Source organism: Patagioenas fasciata, chromosome 1, assembly GCF_037038585.1.
Source record: "Patagioenas fasciata isolate bPatFas1 chromosome 1, bPatFas1.hap1, whole genome shotgun sequence".
Classification (NCBI taxonomy): Eukaryota; Metazoa; Chordata; class Aves; order Columbiformes; family Columbidae; genus Patagioenas; species Patagioenas fasciata.
The window spans coordinates 139,967,373-139,991,360 of NC_092520.1; the positions used below are offsets into that span (position 1 = coordinate 139,967,373).

At 40.6% G+C, this 23,988-nt stretch overlaps 1 protein-coding gene across 3 annotated transcripts in view; it reads right to left on the reverse strand.

Moving 5' to 3' along the window:
• Window positions 1-23,988, reverse strand: part of ITPR2 (inositol 1,4,5-trisphosphate receptor type 2) — a 278,837-nt gene that overhangs the window by 180,209 nt on the left and 74,640 nt on the right. For 2 of the 3 annotated variants that reach the window (XM_065845412.2, XM_065845403.2), the window contains 11 exons: window positions 18,990-19,144; window positions 17,502-17,601; window positions 17,195-17,355; window positions 14,714-14,855; window positions 13,353-13,511; window positions 12,254-12,426; window positions 9,680-9,799; window positions 9,392-9,577; window positions 8,528-8,779; window positions 7,325-7,469; window positions 6,237-6,387 (listed from right to left, as the gene is read on the reverse strand). In XM_065845412.2, the coding sequence (XP_065701484.2) occupies window positions 6,237-6,387; window positions 7,325-7,469; window positions 8,528-8,779; window positions 9,392-9,577; window positions 9,680-9,799; window positions 12,254-12,426; window positions 13,353-13,511; window positions 14,714-14,855; window positions 17,195-17,355; window positions 17,502-17,601; window positions 18,990-19,144 (1,744 nt within the window). The remainder of the gene's footprint in view (window positions 1-6,236; window positions 6,388-7,324; window positions 7,470-8,527; window positions 8,780-9,391; window positions 9,578-9,679; window positions 9,800-12,253; window positions 12,427-13,352; window positions 13,512-14,713; window positions 14,856-17,194; window positions 17,356-17,501; window positions 17,602-18,989; window positions 19,145-23,988) is intronic. The other variant, XM_071816102.1, reaches the window with a different exon arrangement.

Below are 23,988 nucleotides of genomic sequence, written 5' to 3' on the forward strand. Positions count from 1 at the left end.
GTAGTATATTTCGTAAACCCCATATTTTTTAGAATCTAAAAGGGAAAAAGGAAAATATAAAAAAAAGCTTCAAATAACCTCGAAAAATGATTCAAAGTTAAGACACTGAAAAAAAAGAGTTGGCTGCAACATTGTCAAGTGAATTCATTTTTAGGATACAATCTAGGTAAGAAGCATTTCTGAAAACATACATATTTTCTTTTTCCAGGATCCTATCTCACAAATAGTTCTAGCCAACTTTCCCCAATCTGTCCTCATCAAACAAGGTCACACCTGAGAACTACATGTGCACTAATTTAATTCTGCTTAAGGTAACTGACAGTGGCATTAAAATCAAGGTTTTTAAAGGAAGGCATAATGTTAACAATAACATGAGGCTCTTTTCAGAATCTTTGCAGAACCAATATAGAGAAACTCGCACACAACATCAAGGACTACCTCAGCCATCAAGATGAGTCAAAATTTAAGTGAAGGATGGAAAAGGACATCCTGAGGTAAAAGGTTAATTAAGTTTTCATGCTTCCACTAAGCCTAAAAATACATCCCATTTTGCAGATTTGCTTCAACAGTTCAAAACTTGTTATATATACTTCCTTACTTAGGAAGTGGTTTTACTGAAATAAGTGGGTCTATTTAAGAAATAAATATTAAGCAAGGAAGAAGACTCCAAATTGCTGGTTATGAATTTGGTTGTTCAATTTTGAGGTGCACAGCTCCAGGCAGGCTTCCCACAGCCAAGACTCACCTCAGTCTTGCCCCCACCATTACTATATTTCTACCCATTCCTAAAATTCTGACTATAGCTTTCATGATGTGGAGCAGTTGCCAAACCAGTAAGGAGCCAAGCTCACCAGTGCCTTACAACTCCATGTTATGGGAATCAGAGCTTTTGTTGCTACTGACTTGGAACAAACCAATGTCAATAATGGAAAAACAGTATACCCTATCTGTCCCCAAATTCATTCAGCACTGAGTTTCCCACAGAAATCAATACTTTGTAAGAAAACTAAAATGCAAGACCTATCATGTAAAATAAATAGATCCTACCAAAAATTCTTAGCTTATATAGAGCTGCCACCTTCAACCTACTACAGTTGCAGAATAGGAATTACATGACTTCTCAATTTGGTCAAACCTCTTCTCAAGTTAACTACTGTAGAACCTGGAAATCAACTGCATTTCTAAAGAGGCATAATTATTGACAAAATATTGCTGTTAAATATCAATTTAATATTAATCTATGTAAATTTACAATAGACAGTGATGCAAATTTAAATATACAAAGCCCCAATGGGTATTCAGTTGCACTTTCCCAACATTAGAGTTACAGGATCATACCCCTAGTGCTGTATAAAATTTAAACATAATTGTTTATACCATTAAACCGTCAGTCCCAGACATCATGGCTGACTTTCAGTGTTTGTCAAAACCGAGTTTTAGAGCAACACGTCAAAGCTCTAATCTCAAAGTATGAAATACATGTTCTTACTGAATTAAAGCTAATGCCTAGACATTTGTGATCACTGACTGGATGAATTAAAAATAAATGAATAAGGCACAACACAAAACTCTACAACTTTTATAGTCTCCAAAACTAATAATTTGCTTGCACACATTCACAGTATATACACCAAATCACAATAGATACAATCTTACCTTTGGGAAAAAATAAAAAAATCAAAACACCACATCAATGTAATGAGTTTTGCAACTCAGGAAAGCTAACTTTCCTTAAGAAAGAAGCTGTGTAAACTTGCACATCCCTAGAGCAATAACGTGTTGGAGGGACATCTACCTGCAATACTCTGTGTTCAAAGGTATGATATGAATGTTGCATGTACTGAACCTGCCAGAGAGGATGCTGTGGTGTGAGACCCTTGCTGCAGGCTGTGGAGATATGGGAGAGCAGAATCCGATCTCCTCTAGAGACAGGAAGAAGTCACCCTCACCCCTAACTGACCAGAGGGAAGGCTCCCACTGTCCTGAACTAGGACAGGGAACAATCCATCTGTCTGTATTTTATGGAAGTTTTGAATAAGAAAACACTTTCTGAAAAAATCAACAGACCATCCTGATTATAGAAAATGCCAACACATTTTCAAAAACCCAAAAAAACCCCAGGCTATTTTCTGTTGTAATCCTTCTTACTTGATAGCCTCAGAGATCAGTATTCTCAGTTAAAAGGGACAATAAAAAAACAAGACAGGTAAATGATAAAACAACTAACAGATGTTCTCAGTGACTCTATTTTATAAGAGAGAGAGGTGATATCTGTGTAAAAGGGGAAGAGCAACCTTTCGTGTACTATCTTTTAAGTACTATAAAATTGAACAACAGTGTATACCCACAGCTTCGCCTGGTGAACAATCCTTACTGTCAGAGTGAAGAGGGATCTAGATGAAATTCCTGAGATCAATTTCTCTGTTGACCTGGTCATTCCACAGGATCCCTAGTGGATCCTGGACAAGGGGGATCCAGACTCCACAGCACCTAGGTGATGTCAGTACTTTGGGAGTCAAACTTTTTTGGGTAGAAGTGACTGCACAAGATGCAAAGCACTGCAGTATCAGAAAACTGGTCTTCCCCCTTCCTTCAGAAGATAAAAAAGTGGAGGAACATCATAAAGACACATGATTCTCTTATACACAGGCCTGTTCCAGCAGCCCTAATACAGCCAGGTCTCCTTGTCAAACAGACTGAAGTCCAGTCTCAAGTCAGGACTCACTTTCTGCACCTTGTTGTGGACTTAAACACTAGTTCATAAAGCCTGAAAAGACTGGACACAGAAGCAGCCAACTACACTACAGCATGAGCCAGCAAATCTCCTGAGCTCAGTTCTTTCTAGCTCAGTGTGGACACACCTCAGCTATAGTGAAGTGATACCTAGCGAGGTAGGGAGCACGGAAGCAGATCAGGGGCTCTGTGTGTTTAGGGCCTTGTTCACACCTGCTCACTGTCTTGTAGAAAAGACATGATATGGACGTGGCTGCAAGACAAACACAGGGTGGGTTTTAAAGGACTGCTAACCAACAAAAGTTAAAAAAAAAGAGGCAGGAGGTAAAGGGAAAAAAAAAAAAGTGCTGCTAAATACTCAGCTGGCATCAACTCTCACAGCCCAAAGAACTAGAGCAACTTCTGCCAGCCAAACCCCTGCCCCTACAGCTGGATTCAGAAGAGGCCACCCAGATGATCAGAGGGCTGGAACAACTCTGCTGTGAGGACAGGCTGAGAAAGTTGGGGCTGTTCAGCCTGGAGAAGGCTCTGGGGAGACCTTATTGAGGCCTTTCAGTACTTAAAAGGGGCCTGTAAGAAAGATGGGGACAGACTTTTTAGCAGGGCCTGTTACAATAAGACAAGGGGTAATGGTTTTAAACTAAAGAGGGGAGATTCAGGATAGACATGAAGAGGAAATTTTTTACACTGAGCGTGAAACACTGGCCCAGGTTCCCCAGAGAGGTGGTAGATGCCCCATCCCTGGAGGCATTCAATGCCAGGCTGGATGGGGTTCTGAGCAACCTGATCTAGTTGAAGATGTCCCTGCTCATTGCAAGGGGCTGGACTAGATGACCTCTGAAGGTCCGTTCCAACCCAAATCATTCTATGATTCCTCACCAACAGGCTTCCATAGGAAACAAAGTCAGGCAGAAGTTACAAACAGTTGGCATTTCAGCCACAGCAGCTGTCTCCAGAATGTCAGCAACTACAGTAGCTGGTGCTTTCTTCTTGAGCTCCCTCTCTAATCTTAATCTGCAACTAAAGCTAATGTTTACTGGCTTTCATGTGGTTTCTCTTAATGAACAGTACTCCCATTTTGCTTGAGTAATGTTTTTCAGACGTGAAGTATGTTCTTCAGATATGAAGTTCTGTGAGCTGGGTGCTCAAAAATAGTGAATAGGAATTACAAAACTACTTAAACTGCTTCTAAATTTTGCATCCTTGTGGCATATACATCTTCATGGTCTAATTCTGCCCATGGGTAGGTAAGCATACACCTCCAGAGAAAGGAGGAGGAATAGTAAGATACTTGGGCATAGCAGTTAAACATTCAGAATTACGCTGTCTCAGCTGCAAAGTGAATGCCAAGTTTATGTGTTTTACGACCTGTCAATCAAAAAAGAGGGAGGCTGAAGACAAGATACGGCCATCCAAAGACAGGCATCCTTGTCTTTTATCAAAGACTGTAAAAGGCCTCTCCAGCAAGTCTTAGAACTATTTCAACAATAAGAACACCGGTCTCTCCACAGCAAAATTTCAATGCCTATTTTTAAGCCTAGACAGCATAGCCAGTATCTCTTTCGCTGGTCTCCCTTAGGATGGCAGACATGACTGACAACAGTCTGAGGTAGCAAAAAGCCCTCTCTAAAGCAATGGGCTTTCTAGCCATATAGTTAATAGGAAAAGAAGAAAAAAGAAAAAAAACAAACACCACCCCATAGATGATGTCCAAAAGAACAGCAGTGGATTGTCACATTCTGACTTGAACTGGCCCACTATTTAAAAGATAAACAGCTACAGCAAAGAAAGAAGTTTAAAAAACCTTTATAAAAGCTGAAGCTAATCAAAGACACAAAAAAAATCCCACCTTTGTTCCGTGACTTTTTTGCTGAAAGAAGGTGAAATAAAAACAAACGCATGACAAAAGTTTGCAACAAGGCTTCAGTCAATGGTTGAGTGTTACTAACAAGGCTACTGAGCTTCCATTTGCATGGTGGTGACATCTTCTGCATTCCTTCACACTCATTTGTTTCAGAATAAATTCATTGATTTGCATGGAATTGCTATGGAAATCAGTATAACTGAGAGCAGGTCTGTTTGCACTCAATGGGTGGTTCTTTCCTACATAGCCTGAAAGGAAACCCTTCAACAGAAATAAAAGGGAATTAAGGATGAAACACAATTTTATGGGTAATGAAGGTGAGTGAAAGCACTGAATGAGATGTATAATCAGGATTAGAGACTAAAGGCAGACAGAGAACAAAATGGAAGAACCAGATCTGCATGTTCCATCTTGCCAATACGCCAAGATTGTATCTGGAGTCAAACGGAGTCCAGCATCATTCAAGAAGTGAATCTGCAATGCAGTATTTCAGGGACAAAAAAGGAAAACATAATTCCAAGTGTCTGAACATACAGTCTTTCTCTGGTGCTGTAGAAGGACTGCAGCCAGCTGTAGCATGCCTTAGTGTGCACAGCATTGCAGGAACGACTTTCAGGGGCTTTCAGTAACGTGCACTGGCAGTGATGGAGGAAAGAACACGAGAAGCAAGCACAAGACTTATTGGCTCAGAGATGACGATGTTAGTCTACATTTCTCCAGAGTCTGTGAACCTCGAAGAAGAAAAAAGTTATGAAGGATGGCACACTCATGCATGGTATCTGTACGAGTGACTGAGCAAAATGATGATTAGGAAAACCGAAGGCTAGGAAAAGGCCTCTCAGAGAAAATACAAAATAATTGCTGTTTCAGACAAGACAGCTCATCCTTTTTGGTGCTGTGGGCCAGCTGGCAGTGCAATGACACTTACACCAAGCACATATTAAAACGGACTTTGCCACCACCCAGTCTTCTGGACCCTCAGCCCACATGACTTTCACACCTCCCTTCCACACACACAGGAAAACTAAACTGCTAAGTTTCAGCATCTTCCTGGTATGCTCATTCTTCAAGACTTAAACCATGGTAGAAAAGGCAGTGAGACATATAGTATTGTCCTGGGGTTGTCAGGCACACACTCTGGTCTGGGTTAAAAAAAGAATGTTCCAAACTGACAAACACATGCAGAGGATGACCTCACCTGGACTTCCATCTGGTGCTTCTGCAGTTGTGGGACCACTATCATCTCATTCTCCCTTTAAGTGAAGTGCTAAGATGACTAATAAACACTTGTGCCAGACATGAGCCATCAGAATTGCTGTACCCAGGCAAGTGCTATCTGCACTTGCTTGGGTTGTTCAGCACAAGGGACACCAAGGCTTAGATCCACATTTGAAAGTTCAGTTCCAAACAAGCAAAGGCACAGCAGCACCAGCACAGAAATCACAGGTCATGAAGGCTGCAGCTCTGTTTAAAAAGGTTCCTTTTTAGCTGACCATCAATGTATCCTGCAATACATTCCTGTAAGTGAGTTTACGTACGAATAAAGAACCTTGAAAGATCAATGAGACATTGCATAAATTATTTCCAATTTAAATAATGAGTTACACACTGGAATAACAGTATTTGCCGCTTCTCTCACCTCCATCCTGAAACTTGCTCAGCCTTTCAAAGTATGATGATATAGGAACTTGAACAATATCTAGAATTGCCAGCAGTGTCCGAGTCAGCCTTAGAAGTTCGCTAAAACTATAAAAGCCAAAGTATATGAGGTTTCGAGCCAGATGTACCACCTATGAGAAAAATAAATTAAAAATTAAGGAAGTATTGGCAACCTTTGTGATATTTAGCTGTGCAATATGGTTGCATTTCACAGAAATTCAGATCTAGAGTGCACTCAAATTAGCACAAGTCTTTCCACTGATTTAAATGGGTCTTGGACTAAGGTCAGTAACATCAAATGTTTTTCAGGGTTAGACAAAACAATTGGTCAGTCAAATTACAAAAGAGAGCAAAACTAACATGAGATTTAGGAAGGCTTGAAAGGATACAATTGCCTCTGGGAAAATATATAAGATCGAGAAGAAAGACTCCAGGAAATTGTTTAAAGAGGCAGCAGCTGTGGGGAAGGTGGAAGTCAGAAGAGTAAGACGACTATGGTAAATATGAATGGAGGTGATTTCAGATGACCAGAGGCAGGAGTGACAAAGCTTGGGAGGTAGGTTAGAGGAAGAACTATAAAAGCTGTAAGCATTTTGCCTTTATTATATGTTATTTGAACCTATAAGACTTAGGCCTACCTAAAGATCTGTCAGGAATTTCAAACAATATTTAAAATACAGTATTAGGCTATTCAGAGTATTTCCTTCAGTGCCATATCTTACACATAGGATAGTATTTACTTATATTGAACAAATCCATGCATACTGATTCACTAATGTGGAGAGAAAGAGCATATGGCCGCTCACCCACACACATATCCCTCCTCCTGCCACTGAAACACAACCATCTTAGGAGATGGAAGGAAAACTGCTGTTTCACAGCAGATAGTAGTATTATTTTCTGCAGTAACAGTCATTACCGAGAACACTGGAATTGGGAACGGGTGCTTCTTAGGACATTTTACAGCAACATTTTTTCTGCAACTATCTTTATTTTGAAAGAACTGATGTCAACTTATCTGAAATGTGGAGGAATACTGTAAGTAGGATACAGATAGCTGAGAAGCACCTCAAATGTAAGTTTGTTTTTCTCTTTGTCTCCAAAAGGAAAAGGTTGATTTACAACTTCTTTCAGGTACTCTTCTACAAATTCCATAGTTAGCGCAAACTTCCTCTTCATTTCATTCCTTGATGAATCTGTGAAAGAATCATACCTACAACAGAAGACACGAAAGGAAGGAAAATTAAACACTTCCAATATCAGGATCTGCTCTCACTAAAGAAAAAAAATAAACCCATCACAACGCTATGAAATTACTGGCAGTTCTTTGCAAGGAGAAGGGGTAGAGGTCAGCTGATTCTTGGTAGATACACAAAGAGGATGCACAAACCTTCCCTCCAACAGTGCCAGGAAGGGTTGCAGCAAACAGGAATAAGAGAGACAGGAAAATATTACAGTTCTGGCAGATAGCACTCTTAAACCTTGCTGTGGCAATTCAGTAAGTCACTAAGTGTCTGCTGCCCTCTCTGCCCATCAGCCAGAGTTTATTATTTCCGCAAGGAAGACAGCAGATCAGAAAACCAGCTGGGGACAATCAGCTTCCTCCTTTGCACCACCAACTAGGACTGATTTTTCACATATGTCAAAACAGTCCTTCACCTCTCTACCAGAAGCAATCTTGTCTTCCACACTGCTGTACTTCTTCTTCTTTGTCTCTTCAGCCAGATACTCCCTGTCTGGGTCTAGCCCAGTGGCGCTGCTCCATCAAATCAATTAAGCTAGAGAGGATTTCCACTGAAGTCAATCGGTCCTTCTCCCATACTTAACACATGCTTAAGTACTTTCCTGGATGGAGGCCAAAGCCTCTGGGAACTGTTTGTCAGGCAATAGCTGTACCTAACTGTAAATTCTGGCTTTCCAACTGTGGCTTTCAGTTGAGCTTGAGGTATAAGACTGAGCTCCAGCCTAGCAAACCTGTAATGTTAGACACGATTGGATTATTTCAAGTAGAGCTGGTCTGAGGAAAGGCCATTCTATTTTTCCCCAACTTGTTCCCTGTAAGAACAGTGAAAAAATAAAATGGAAATATTTCCATGTAAAGCTACCCATGGAAAATTCCAAGAGTAGCAATAATTAATAACTCTGTGCTTTGCAGCAAAACATGTTTTCACATACATGTTGTGTCAACATTAGACATCTACAACCGTGCTGTTCTGAGACTAACTCCTACAAAATGCTTTTGTACTTTAGTTTGAAACACTTCCAACTCACTCATGAATTGTGATCTTAGTCGGAATTTCAGTCCACAATCTGGCATATCTAACAGGTACCACAGATTCCTGAGGATCTCTGTCCACATGCATGTGTAGCATCAGTCGACAAAAAGAAGCCCGGAGGTCATAAGGGAGGCTTTCATCAGACATACAGCGTAGGATCAAGTCTACCGACAGCTGTGCAGAAATCTGGTTGATGGCGAGATATTGGCGGTCCAGGCACATTCTTGCAAAGAGGTTCAGTTGATACCTTAAAAAAAAGGCAATAACATACGGTATTCAAAGAAATCAGTTGAAAATGAAACAACATACTTCAATCTCATTTTACAAGCCTGACATCAGCCTTTCTGATATAAATCCTAAAAAATAACAAGAGTGACTTTGCTAATCAAGGGATCAACTTGTCACTAAAAATGCTAACATCAGGCTCCAGCCCTTGTGAAGACTGGGCTCCCTTTGAAACTCAAAGGAAGCATTGCTTTATGAAAGAACTATTTGTTTTCGATCAGTGTAAGACACTGTTCCATTATCCCATTTCCCCTCTAACCCTCAGGACTCCTTCCTCAGAGCATGCCTTGCTTCCAGGGCAGCACAACCTAAAATAAAGCCAAATGAAAACTAAGAGTTAAAATGATAAAGAGACACAAAGAGCTGCCATGAACAAAGGAAACTCAAGACTTGTCTGGAATAGACAGCAGAGATTGTGAGGTTCCCGACAGGAAAAACTTGAAACAAACTTTTAACCCTGATTTGTGGCATGACCTGTTTTCCTTTTCTGATATTGGCAAATGAACTGGATAAAGAACAGCACCAGGGTCTTCAGAGAGTTTATGTTTTCTTCCATTTGAAAAAGCAGTTTTACCTGTAGTAGGTAAGAACTTCTAAATCAGCTTTTGTGCCCTCCTTTGCCTCCTGAGCCAGATGCCTGATGGCTTTGCCATGAGGCTCCTTGTTACTGTCAATCCAGTAAAGCCACACTTCCTCTTCATCAATGTCATCTGAGATGACTGGGCATTCCAAGGGATTGTCCATTTGTGTCGAAACCAGCCTGCAAAGACAAACCATTCACAATGGAGCCACTAGCAAACTGCTACAGATACAGCCATAGAGCAGATAACAAAAAAAGTATGTTCTGATTATGTATGCTCACTTGGTCTGAATGAGAATGTCAGCATTCCCTGGGCTCAGCATAAACTTGCAGATGAGTTCCTGAGTTACTGGTATTGCTGTGGTGTTAGATACACACAGGTCTGATAGATAATCCAAGAATCTGCAGTCAAAAAAGCACAGATGGAACAGAACACAAGACTTAGAATACTACACAGAAACACTGCAGTAAAAATCCCTAGTATTCATCACTAATATGCTCAAGGGAGTGTATATTGAGAGATTTATCAATAGTGATCTTTGCCAACTCATACTATTGCAACTCACAACAGACAAAGATGAGTAAAAGCTTTGAAAGCCACTCTGAATGGTGCTGAACGATCAGTCAAGGAGAGAAAAGAAAAATAGACGAAGTGTGACACTTCTCAGCAAATTAAAGGCCAAAGAGTTGTGCCAGAATGTAAGAACAGACTGAGGTTGTCTTAAGTTTGGCTGGCAGGGGAGCTCCACTGAAGGCCCTCGTCCTCGACAGAAACAAAAAGCAAGAGTACACATTCTCACCCATCTCCACCATCAGGTAACAAGCATCTCCCCAACCCAAGCAGCAAGGAAACACTCCTTGTGCTGGAGATCACCGTGTGCCCTCTGAGGAACTGCCATTGCACTGGAGGAGTCCAGACTTCCACCTTTTAGAAGCCAACAGTTAGTGAAGAGAGAATATCTGGCAGGACCTGAAGACAAGACCTCTGTATTTAAAGAGGTCATTCCACATAAATCAGAAATAACAAAGTTTTGCGTCGAAAGCAGTTTCCTATGAATTTGTCTCTTGAATGTACGTCTTCTGACATTTAAAAAGGTTCAGGCTGAGGCTTTCCTCGCAGTTGGGACATTCATTAGGTATCTGCTTCTTGCCCCTCTTTCATGGATTCCTCAGTGTGTATTAACAGTCATCCATATTGCAGTCCTTGCCTCACTGGAATACAAAGACCTCTTCCCTCTTTGCACCTTCTTTTCATGACATTCGTAGGAATTGAGTATCTCTGAGTTCACCACTCCTCTAGCAAATGTAGCTAAAACTGGGCAAGAGGCTCAAGAGCTGGTGGGGCAGAAGACATGAGCAGGCACATACACACCGATCACATATTCCACTTCCTTAGAAATCTAGGAAAAAAAAGTGACCATCTACTACTAGCCACACAAGGATCCAAGAGTTTGAACCTCTATAGGTAATCATCCTACCAGACGGAATCAGAAAATCATTTCTACCTTAGCACAGACCACACTCCCCACAGAAATCTGGGAACAGCAAGGGATGAGTGCAGAAAGCATTTTTTAGGGTACACTATCAACAATTTTATCCATCGTCAAAATGAAGCTTTGTGGCAACAGGTAATTAATAGTGCACAGCAATACTGCATAACAAAGATAACACTATGTAAGCAGCACATAATTACATAGAATTCTGAAGGAATTACCTAGTTGGAGCTAAAACTCAGGAAGGTTTTAAATTTTGTAGCTCATGTATTTCAGAGCATACTGCAACAAGCAGTGCTGCAAAAGTCTATGAGACTCTCCATGAAAATAAGTGTCATAAGATCAAACCTTTACTGTTCAGATCGCACCATCTTCATAAGGTGTATTTTTCAAATATTTATTGCTCTTGGGCTTCAGCCTTAAAGAAGTGAATACACAGCAGTTGCACAATTTAGTCATGCAACAAATATTATGACAACTATGACATCCTCCATCACAAAAAAAAGTGACACGATATTGTCAATAAACACTAGGACCCTTCAGCACTAAGGAGCTGATGTCATGTGGTTTCCTCTTAGTACTGACCAAACCCAAGACAGTTTAGCATGGGAGAGGCAATGAGATTAGAGAGTAAGGCAAAACAGTTGCAGATACGTAAAGAGTAATTGAAGCAGTGGAGCACCAGGGCCTTCAGCTAACAGAAAAAATTGTATTCACAATTACAGAGGACATTAATTTGCCTTCAGTATATTAATTTCTTATACTTGCATTACTTTGGTAATACATTTCCTCTCTATTCTGACCTAAAGCTGATCAAAACAATTTCAAACTGAGTGAAGTTCAAGGCCAGAATTTCTAACTTGGAACAAGATCTAGTCTAGGACACATATTAACTGGGATCTTCACTGTCCTAGGCCCTTTTCAGGTCTGACCAGGAATCAGGACCTGCAGGAAAACTGATATAAACAAAAGCTTAGAAAAACTGAAGTGTAATTTGCACCAAGATTATCAGCAGAAGAATCAACACAAATGGCATTTTCACAGAGGAGCTGCAGAGTTATGAGAAATTAAAATTTGTTTGTTTCTCTCTGTCCCAATCTGAACTACAACCAAATTTTCAAAAGTGTCTTCTAGTGTGTAAACCTTGCTCTTCAGTAGCTCTAGCTCTGAAAAGCAGAAATTGTCAAATCTCAAGTACTATAGGTATGTCTGATATTTTCTAGCATGACACTCTACATGTGTGGGGTTTTTTTCTGCGAGGTCAAATAATATTAAGCTGAGAGAAAGAGACTGCATGACAATCTACTGGAAATATAAAAGCCTATCAATACAGAAAAAGAATGTTATGGGAACCACTTCAAACCTTGGCTCTCGATTTCTCCTGAGCAAATTAACAAACGTCTCTATTTCTTTAGCCGTGATGTGTTTCTCTAGCAGTTTTCTGTTGTTGTGCAACAAAGCTGTGATGGTGTCTTCTGCCAGAATATCATAACCAATCTGGGACTGCATGACGCAGAAGTTCTTAGCAATATATTCCTGAAAAAATGAAAATCCCCATGATGACCTGTTATGCAGTAATGGTTTTCTTTTAGCACCAGAAGAATCCAGCTCAATTACCAATCAAAATAACCCTCAAAACTTTCCTCTCTGAACTGGCCTGAACAAAAGAACATCTGAACACCTAGAACACGTACCCCAAGAAACAGATTCACCACTAGGAATCACTAACTCTTCTTCTTTCATAAACCAAAGGAACAAATTCATGAAAATTTATACAAGTCAAGAAGAGGCAACCAATTTTTTGAAAGGGAAAACCAAAAGGTTTTTATAACATTTAAGAAGCCTTCCTTCCTGAGTCTTTCCTCTTCCTTTTCTCCCCCTTCAAGACAGAAATTTTTCAGTAAAGCATTAGAAAGAACACAAAGAAGCCAGACATCGCAGCTCTATGTTTTATCTTCAGCCTCTTTAGTCCTATAAAGTTCACGCAGTTTTTTCCCGCTGCAATGTGCAAAGCACTCAGCACCATGTTCTGAAATATCTCTTGCTCACAGGGAGTCTCCCGCAGTGGGAAATCATGCTACCTGATAGAATAACCTCCGGTTTGATTCACTGCCATTGCTCCACAAATACTTAAGCAAGAAGAACCCAGGCAGTTTTGCAGACTCCCCACTTTACAACCCAGAGTCCAAGAGCATGATTTTAACAACAGAAAGCCCACGAATGAAGGAGAGGAACACAGTGAGCTTATGATATTCATTGCTGAAAATTAATATACAAATGCCTACAAAACAAAAACATCATTCCTCAGCATGAGGCAGTATATGACAGTGACTTCTTTCTTCTTATTAAACTCAGACCTTTCACCACCCCTTAACACAAAATTACCACAAAATCCCATTTGTAAATGTGGTGAGGATATTATTACAGAAATAATGAGGAAAAGTATCTCAAATACCACTGACCTGGTTCTTCCTATAGTCCTGCTGGGAATGTCTGAGAACTCTGTAACATAACCTTAACATGTATTTGTATGGGGCATATCTCTGGTCACCTAGGTCTTCAAGTCTCAGCATCGATCCTTCACCTTTGTCCTTAAAAGGAGCTTTGAGGATCCCAAATATCTGTTCAAAATCAAAATCACTGAGAATAAAAATTAAACCAAGATTTTTGCTCATAGCAGTCAATGGAAATGTCCTCTGACAGGACCAGCACACGGGATATATCGACCAACGTCCAAAGGGAATCACTGCACTTGTATTTAGTCATATGTAGGTGAGTGAACGCACACCAACAGTCTCCGGTATTAAAGCTTTATACATTTAGCTTTAAATTTCCCACCAACTTGATTGACATTGCTTTTCTTGACTGCTATCCCCAACTTAAAACATTGTAAGTTAAGTGCCTTAACTTTGGATAAATTAAGCATGAAAAAGGAGTACAAGACTGACTGATGGCCTGTTTCATCCTTCTCACTATTTTTTTAAATTTCAGTAAACTACTAGAAGAGAATATTAATTCTGATTTACATTCAAGCTGGCCCTCATACAAAGTCAGGGATCCATAAGAACATCAGAATTTTTGGGCTATGAAGATGATTAGGGGTCTGGAGAGAGTTCGGTCTGTTCAGCCTGGAGAAGAGAAGGCTGAGAGGGGATCTTATCAATGCTTATAAATATCTCAATGGTAGATGTCAAGAGGATGGGACCAGGCCCTTGTCAGTGGTGCCAACAACAGGAATAGGGGCAACAGTCACAGACTGAACCGTAGGAGGTTCCACCTGAATATGAGGAGAAACGTCTTTACTCTGAGGGTGCCAGAGCACTGGAACAGGCTGCCCAGAGAGGTTGTGGAATCTCCTTCTCTGGAGACATTCAAAACCCATCTGGACACATTCCTGTGCGATCTGCTCTGGGTGAACCTGCTTTAGCAGGTGGGTTAGACTAGATGATCTCCAGAGGTCCCTTTCAACCCCAACCATTTCGTGATTCTGTGGGATTTTTCCTATATGGGGAACACCTGCAGCCCTGGGACCATATAGTGAACCTCTTTCAAATTTGGTTAACAATTTGCTAACAAATACAACCTTGGAAGTCATCAGAAGCACAAGAAACTAACAGATAGCAGACTTGGCCCCGTATGCTTCTATCTGATTCGAAGATCAAAAGGCAAGCTTTGACTAATTAATATCACACCTATCCAGTCCAGCCAGACACAAACCCAATATGGCATAAGCCCAGCTCCTGAAAAATACCATTTTCTCAAGCTACTCTTTCCTACGATCTGTTTGTAAATAAAAGCGAATTATTAATATAGTAGGACATACCTGAGCCAATATATTCTGTTCCCTCATTAATTTTTGTCGTTCCCGGTTTGGCTTAGTAACAACCACATCCAAAACTTCCTGCCCATTATTAGGTACATCAGCAACAAAGAAAATGAGATCTTCCAGTAGCTTGGTTACAAACCTAGAATGAATAGACAGATCATTCAACACTTGCTAGGATTCATTAAGAAAGAAAATCACCTTTCATATCAAGCTTTATCTAGCAAAATGGAACCTCAATCACTGCAAAGTTAAGTTTGACATGTACTTAAGGATTCCAGGCCTTAGTTCAGCAGAGGCTTAAATACATCACAAGGATGTTTACCAAGGCATTAAACAACAACCAGAGGGATAAGGAGAGAAAAATATAGGATGCTGGATTGATGCAGAGTATTCAGAAATCTAAAATCTATACCAGCTTGCCTCAAGGCCCAGCAACAGTTGAAAGACACGCAGGCTAGGAAGGATTTCCATAGTTTATGATGGACGTGGGTCCGTGAAACAAGATGATGGACTCACTAAAGGAATAAAAACATTCTACAGCTAGACTATTTCCCTACTGACCCAACAAACTATTGAGAAATGATTAGATTTGTTTCACTCATTCTTTGCTACACAGAAGAAGATTTGGCAGAAACAAGTGCTAAAAAGGATGGAGGCAGTTGTAAATCCTTCTCTTGCACCTTCAGAAAATCCAGAAAGAAAGAACACTATCAGTAGTCATTGCCACTTGGTTACTAACATACCTTGCCAGGCATGCACAGAGAGTATGGCTGCCCACAGATTTCAGTGAATCCCCCTTAAAAGAACTAGCAGTCTTTTACAAACAAAGCCCAGCGTGTCTCCTACCCTGGGAGAGCATCAACTGAATTTGGACAATATCTAGTCTATAATTACTAAACCTCTAGGCATGCTATGAAAGTGGCCAGGAGATGCTCCTTAGATTTTCAAAGTTGTCTCTGGGAGCCAGACACAAAACTTCCAACAGGCTTCCTAGATTGCTGCTTGATGTCAGCGTTTAAGAGGCGTTTGGACAATGCCCTTAACAACACACATTAACTTTTGGTCAGCCCTGAATTGGTCAGGCAGTTGGACTAGAGGATCAATGTAGGTCCCTTCCAACTGAAACAGTCTATTCTATTCCCCCCAAGAGGGCTGGGCTTTTCAGCTAAACTCTCTGAGTGAGCTTTAGTTTTAAAAGTCACAGACCACTAGTGGAGAACAGCGAGGTCCCCCCCAACAGAAAAAGAAGAAAAGGCAGATGTAGGGTGGAGCTATCAGGAATATGTTGTTGGGACCCCTACTTACCTAAGCAAGAAAGTGATAAAACAGGGAAAAGACAAGAGTAATTTCTTCCTAAGGAAATCATGGGAGCAAACAAATAATGGCACTACTCTGAAACCACTGAAATGTTTTACATGTGTGCTGCACCAACCTGTCAACATCAAGACTTGACAATACTGGGCTGCAGTGACACAGCAGTGCAAGGTTAATACAGGGATGTCACATCTTGATTATGTTGTATCGCTCCCTGGTTCAACTCAATCATGAAATGGCCCATCAGATTGTCAAGGCTGAGTACCAACAGCCAGGCCATTACAGATCTGCCTGCTAGGATAGAACCTCCACCTGATATTAAACCATCTGGTCTAATTGCTACTGACAATTGACAGCAGAAATTCAGTTTTATCACCAAAAATTAACATTTTCGGCAAAAAGCTGTATATGATGCATGATGGAACAGGAGTTACAAATTAACACTGCCAGAGACGCTGCCTAATAATCAGTTTAACCACAGACAGCTGAAAATAAATAGCCAACTACGTAACTGGCAGTGGGATATATTTGGCTACAATGTACAACAAAATCCCTTAATTCAGGGGTGGGTGTGAAGAAGAGACATTCTAATAGTGCTACGGCTGAAACACAGATGAATATAATGGGTAAACACCAAAATGATTTTTAAAAAAAAAAGAAAAAGAGAAAAGGGAAAAATGGAAATAAGAAAGGGAAGGGACTATCGGGGCAGCTTCTCGGTCACTCTGAGACTTTCTTCTAGTGCTCTAGCAGCAAGAACACGTGGTACAGTGAACTCCACACAGATCAAGAGCCCGGCATGCTGCTCACCATATAGACGGCTTTCTTCAGTGGATCCCCACATCAGAGCTCAGAAGCGGAATATTACAGAAAAATAAACACTTTGCTATTCCCCAGGGAGCTACCCATTTATTTATGCGATCAGTGAGCTGAGGCAGTGCTGTTTACCCGCATTTTACAGATGAGGTACACAGACCAGCCTGAGGTGCAGCAAGGATGCTCTGACAGAGATGGAATCTAATCCTAGGCTAGCACTCTCAGCACTGAAGTGTCCTCTCCCAATTGCCTCTGTGTCCACACAGATGTTACTAACTTACCCACAACTGTGATGTCATGAGTAACCAAACACCAGTTTATGAGGGGAAAAAATTAAAACTCACTAACCTCCTTTCATTCTGGGTTATTGTTCCATTCTCCAGCTTTTTAACAGTTGATGCTAGAACTTTGTTTGCATCATTGGCAAAGTCCAGGTCTCTGACTTCAGACAGAGGAACTGATACAATGGCAAAAGCTTCCTTGTCCTCTTTTGTTTGGCACGTTCCAATCTGCAACAGTTTTTGGTTTAATATGAGTAAGTAATCCTCTTACCTTTATCCTAATTATTACGCATATTTTATGTTAGAAGTGAGATTGTCAGTAGAGAACTTCAGGAATGAGTTTGGGATTTCAACTCCAAGATATACGTGTTTACCTTCAACATCACAGGTCGCTCTTCATCAGTATCTATTGGAATGCTGGTACTAGTGACCCAAGTGTTAGTGCATAAATGCCTCAGTCGGACATACGAGTTCCTAAAAGGAGAACAAAGCAAAGAACAGGCTAGATGGATCAGTCCTGAGCTAAAGTGGGCAAGGTGGGATGCAAAGCAGCACATGATTATGATGTGATGTGAGACTTGAGGGCATGAGTCACAACAGCCACTCGTGACAAAAAGGTGAGGGAGACCTAAAAGATAATGTAGTACCCTTTTCCTTTGTCTCTGCCTTTCTCAACCAGAACAGAGCTGCAACAAGAACAAACAGCATCTTGGGATTATGCAGAATGATGGTTGTAAGTATTTTCATAGGCCTAGGAGTAAAATATTCCTTAAAGAAAAAAATTTAAAAGGAAGATGTTACAAAACCCCATCTGCATATAAACATATTTTGCGAATAAAACCAATTCTTTTCTTAGTATTTTTACCTCAGATTAACTAATTCCTTCAAGCTGTCAGCACAAAAGCCAGAAAGCAAAACTGATCACGGTTTCACAGCTCCACCATTATGATCTGCAAACCCTTTTTCCAGGGAGCAAGCATTTACAGTACCAGTTCTCAAGTGAAAATCAACTGAACAAAGAGCAGACATGAGATTCTTCTAAATTATTTCCATATGATAATTTGTGGCATTATTAAAAAGCAGAGCTGAGAAATCAATTATAATTTTTACTCTGAATTCTACTTTTTAAATATATTCACTGTGGTCTTCATTCACGGTCTCCCTTTTGTGCTGATGTGCTTGAGTATTTAAGTAAGTAAATTACGTGGCAACACTTAGCATAGCAAATACACTTCAAAGCTGCATACATCAGTATTTGTGGGTACCCAGCTTTAAAATCCACCTTCGTAACAACTAGCCCCAAGTGTCTGCATGCCCATTCAGTCACAACCAACACCGTGTGACTTACCCAGCCAATCTCAGCCAAGCAACACAGCTGAAATTTCAGATATTCACAATTAAAACCCAGAAGCCACTTGCTGAATTCATTTGAATAACAAATGTGTTCAGTGGCATCATGATCTGTCAGGTAAACAGAAGCCCAGTACACCAAACACATTAATTTGTTGGGAACAACTAAGTTAGATCTATTAGCAGTGCATTTTTTTTTTAAACAATGCACAGGGCTCAATTCTGTCCTCATATATCCATACAATATTTAGCCCATTATTTTTCTCGTCACAGACTCTCTTTAAGTGTCACTTGTTTTATCCTTATAATCATTTTACCCAGTCACAGCGGCAGTATCATGTTTTATACATCCCTTGTTTATCCATGAACACTCCTCATATTTTAACTGAAGGATAATACTTGCTCGTGTTTGATTTTTTATGCTTTACTCACCATCATAACGCTAGGAAGAAACCCTGTCAGTGCAGCACTATTTTTCGCTCTTTTTGTCTTTTTTTTTTTTTTTTTTTTACCTTGGAACCAGGCAATCAGCTCTCTGAAGAGTTGTGGCATCCAGTTCAAAGAGAGATGCGATGTCATTTCCATGTGGCACAGAGACCAAAGTATACATAATCTTCTCCCCTGCTTGGCGTTTCTTCTTTGAAGCGGGAAGGTCGCCGTCTCTCTGCTGATTAGGCACAAGGGTTATTTGCTTGCATCAGGACCCATAATAAATTCTCCAATTACCTTGCAGACAAGTAATACTTCTGAACTGTACTTTCTTTTTTTACGTTCTAGTAAGAATGTACTATGACTGGCTTTGGAGTGTGTAACCAAAAGGATGCACTTTGCCCCAGGCACATGGGGTCTCAGACAGTCATTATAACAACAGGAGGTCACAAGCTACAGAGAGACTGCAGTCCTGTATACATTATTACTTGACACCTACAGCTTCAAAAAACCTGCGGTAGCTGCAGACCCTCCACTCCCAACAGGTATAACTACACACTGCTGGTTTGGAAAGGGCCAAGGTTAAAAGAAGAGAACTAATTAAAACTGGATTTTTACAAGGGGGATGGAGATTACAAAAGTAAGCAATTTGCCTAATAACACAGTTGTTTAAGTTTGCCTCTTTCCTCCTCCCCCATATGCTCAGAATCACGAGAACACCCTTTCCAAACAGGAAGAGCCAGATTGTCTGCTCCACAAAGATCAACTTGCCACAGGAAGCAGGGGGACACAAAAAGCACCGGCTGGAGTCTATAAGAAATCTTAGCAGGGGCTGATAAGGCATTGAGTGTGCCCACTGACACAGGAGAAGTTCATTCGCTTGGAAGTGCCCAGCTTTCAAGTGACAGGTACAACATTGTGTTGGTGCACCAGGAGAGGCCTGTGAATCCACGGTGGTGATCTTCCTCCCACCATCCACTGAAGGTCCATGGGAATTTTGTGACCTGGCACACAGAGCACCCCTCTTCATCTTTAGTTACCCACACACCCTTGTCTTCGCAGACTCCAAACGCTACCTTCCCTAAGTATGTATGTTTGCCTGAAGGATTAATTCAAAGTCTGGGCCCTTAACCATGCAGCAACCAACAGAATTACTGGCATAAGTAAAAGCTGCTCCTCTGGGTTGTTGAATTACGCATATTACAAAAGACTAATGACCAATTAAGAGACTGGCAGTCCTGAGCCCTTCACATACACAAAATATATCGGGGGGGGGGGAAGGAAAAGAGGAATGAAGAAAGCCAGAAGAGAAAAATCAAACACTGGAAACCTGGGACACTGTTATTATGATTTATAGTGCACCACAAAGCACTGTAAAGAGGCTAGACTGTACTCATTTTGCATTAGTACCTTGATTAAAGCCAAACTGTAAGGGATAATCAAGGGCAAAGCTTTGATTATTCATATTGCCAATTGATTAAGCAACAAAATCAAGGATGAGTGAAACTATGTAAGAAATAGCTAGTTATTGTCTCATTTCAAGGCATTTTTTTTAATCCTTCCAAAACAACAACTTTTTCATTATCCAGCCTAAAAAATGCCAGTTTTCCATCCCATTATTTCTATTAAGGATAGAGACAGGAGGTAAAAAAACAGGAAGAAATCCTCTGAGAAATTTTTCTTAAGCTTATGTAGCGATTAAAACATTGTCACTAGTTTTTGAGTGAGACAAAGGTAAATCACCTCCTGTGTCTTGCACAGGAGCAAACTCTTATCTGGCAGCCCTCACATCCTTCTATAACCCACACTCAAAAATATTAGACAAAATTGCACATAAAAACTTAAACTCTATGAAAGCATTGAGAAAATAGCCAAAATTTTTGTGACTTCCATACATGTTTTACAAACTCAGGATGAGACGCAAACTGGAAAGGCGGGCACATTATCAGAGAATCCTCTTAAAAGCTTAACAGGTGTGAGTCAGAGTCTAACAACAAATAAAAATCTGCTTCCTAAATTTCCAAATTAAAATGGAAAACTGGAACACCAGTTTAAAATTCAAAAGGTCTGTATAAGATTCAATAGCACAGGATAGTTTTGAAGAGCATCCAGACTTCTTGATGTTTTCCATAACTTACAGTCAAATCTAGCTAGGGTTTCCCAGAAACTACCCAATCTACTATAATTTCCAAACTGAAAAGGTCGGTATACAAAAAGGCAGGGCACTTGATAACTTTATGCATTTTTTTTCCTCTGGGGCTCTGGGAAAAATACACACCAAAATCTAAAACCATATTCTACTCTGTGTCATGAATATTTTTTTAATTATTATTATTTTTACTCACTCATGACATATTGTCTAATCTTCTCCAATGGGTCATAAAGCATGAATATACATGCACGTGCAGGTTTCTGTTACAGGAAGCAAAGTCAAAAGCAGATCTCCTGTGCTTCAGGAGTTCATGCTGGCTGTACAGAGAAGTTCATCCTGCAGTTTGGGGTTAACTCCACTCCCTCACAAGTCTCCTCAACAATTATATAGATGCTACCGAGGAACAGAGTTGGCACATTGGGCACAAATCCCACCAACCAGGCGTGGCACCTGTTAAATCACATCTGGCATATGAGCCAGAGACAGTTTTTAGTCTAAATAGAAGGTCCACTTCAGAGGGCAAGACAGTGTCTGTAATACTGCTGATGGCAACGCAAGGCTTTGTTGAGCAAAATCAGACCTGCACAAGAGCTGCATAGTTCTTCCAGACTGGACTCCAGCACAAACCTCAGAACTCTCCTAATTATGTTATTTTAGGACCTCAGTCACACCTCACAACCCAACCTGGATGATGAGTGTTAAGCACTAGTCACGGAAAAAAAACATGTAACAAGAAGTGAGCCTCAACTTGACATCTCTGAAAGCAACTTACATATATGAATTGCATAAGAGAGGGTAACACTGTCACTACATATAAACATACAAGGATTTATATTTGTGTCTGAATTTATGTCTGAGTGCATGTGCACATGCGTCTGTGAGAGAGTGAGAATGTACACACACTTGCACACAGAAAGTTTCTTACGATTAACTAAATTTAGCAAGCGGTCATCAAAATCTGCACTTAACCTAGTCATTATCAAATCAGTACATGAGTCTATGTGAGGACGTGGAAAGAAGTGAAAGTATTAGGCTATTTCAAATTGATTAGACCATATGATTAGCTCAGGAGAAGCACTGCATTCCTAAGCAGATGAAAACAAGATGACATTTGCTCAGGTAAGAGACTCACATATGAGCAGATGCAGTCAGTAAAACTAGATACAATGCAGAGAAGGGAGGAAAAGAACTATAAAGGGACCCAAATGTAGAGAGAAGAAAATTCAGCTTAAAGCAATATGAAGATGAAGCCAATGAACAGTTTCAGAGACAGTGATGTTGCGGTCAGTGACAGCCAAGGAAAGTACTCCAAAGACTTATTTCGAAGAAAAAAAAAAAAGGCAGGTGAATTACATGCTAAGAGTATAGAGAACAGAGAAAACGTGCAAGAAATGTGGGTAAAATAAAATTAGCAAATAGTAAACTCATTGAGAAAAAAAAATAGCTTTGATTGTCCCAAACTACTGGCAGACTAGTGACAAGCTGTCACAAGTCAAATCTATGTATCCAAGAAGGAATCACCTCACTATCATTTACCAGTTAAATCACTTACAAGGATGTAGGAAATGCACATTCAGCTCCTCTTCTGCCTGGCTGGAGCTGGACTGACACCTTCCTAAAAAGAATGATGTGGTCCAAACACCAGGTGAGACAAAGAGCAGAGTCTGGCCACTCTGCCCAACAAACTCCAGGTGTCCACCCAAGGAGAGGGCTGACCCCCAGTCACCAGCCTCACTCTGCAGCCGTACAGCAAAGCACACACAGGAGGGGGAACCAAAAACACCCCTGCCATACAGCCAGCAGCCCCTGCACTCTTCCAGGATGGACTCGTCTAGGTAAGCGAAGGCTGAGAGTTCAAAAAAAGGGGTCCTAGCTAGTGAAAACAAACAGCCATTTTGCTGAGGAGTGGAAACACTGATCCAGGCTCACAGCAAACTCCTGGGCTACCACCACTGACGTGCAGGGCATTATACCTGTTTGAAACAAAGCTTTAAAAACACACAAAAAACAAACCACCCAAGAGACATAAGACTGTGTTTGTAATTTGAAGGGCAAATTTAACGTAACTGGAGATAAATCCCTTACTGTAATCAGAGACAAAATTGCTGGGTACAATCAGATTTGTCTTTCTTGAGACTTGTAGCCCAGCAGATAACCCTTCTTCACAGCTCGTAATATAATTCGCTAGTAATTGTGACCCAAATCCTCATTATTCACCTCAACTGCATATCATGCCCAAAATTCAGGAGATTTACATGGAGTTTTGCTTATGGAGGGGTCTGCCTTTCAGCTGCAAAAAGCAATACAAAAACATGACAGACCTGAAATAGTTTTTCTTTTAGAAACTCAATCTACAATTCCAATAGGCAAAGACACCTCTTGTGGCATAGAGACAGACAAGGATAATGCCCTGCTCCTGAATGAATACATTAAGCTGCACTACAGATTTCAGCAGAAATTAAATTTAATAGCAGCCAGAGTTCTGAAAATGCCTGTTAAATCCAGTACAATGTGGTATTCTCAATATGTTAACCCAGTTTAGGAGGCTCTCACAAAACCAGCATTTTCAGAGAGCAGTAATATGAGCAGAACTCCATAGGTTAGATGATTTTTAAAATTCGATATGAAAAGAAAGGCGAGTAAATTAATGGCCAGCCTTGCTCCTGCGTGTTACAAAGCCCTGGCAGACAGCACAGCAGTTAGCCTCCTGTAACACCTTCACTGTTGACTCATTTGTGAGTCATCGCATTTTTAGCAGAGACATCACGTCGCAATTCTGTTGTTAGGAGCCAGAGACGTTCTGTAAGAAACAATGTATGCACTCTCAGAGCTGATTCAGACCTGTGTGCAGCAGCAGAATAATAATAATGTGCCGGCATCCCTGTCTCCCCTGCTCCCCCCAGCCTCTCGAGTGGTCTGACTGCTGGCTT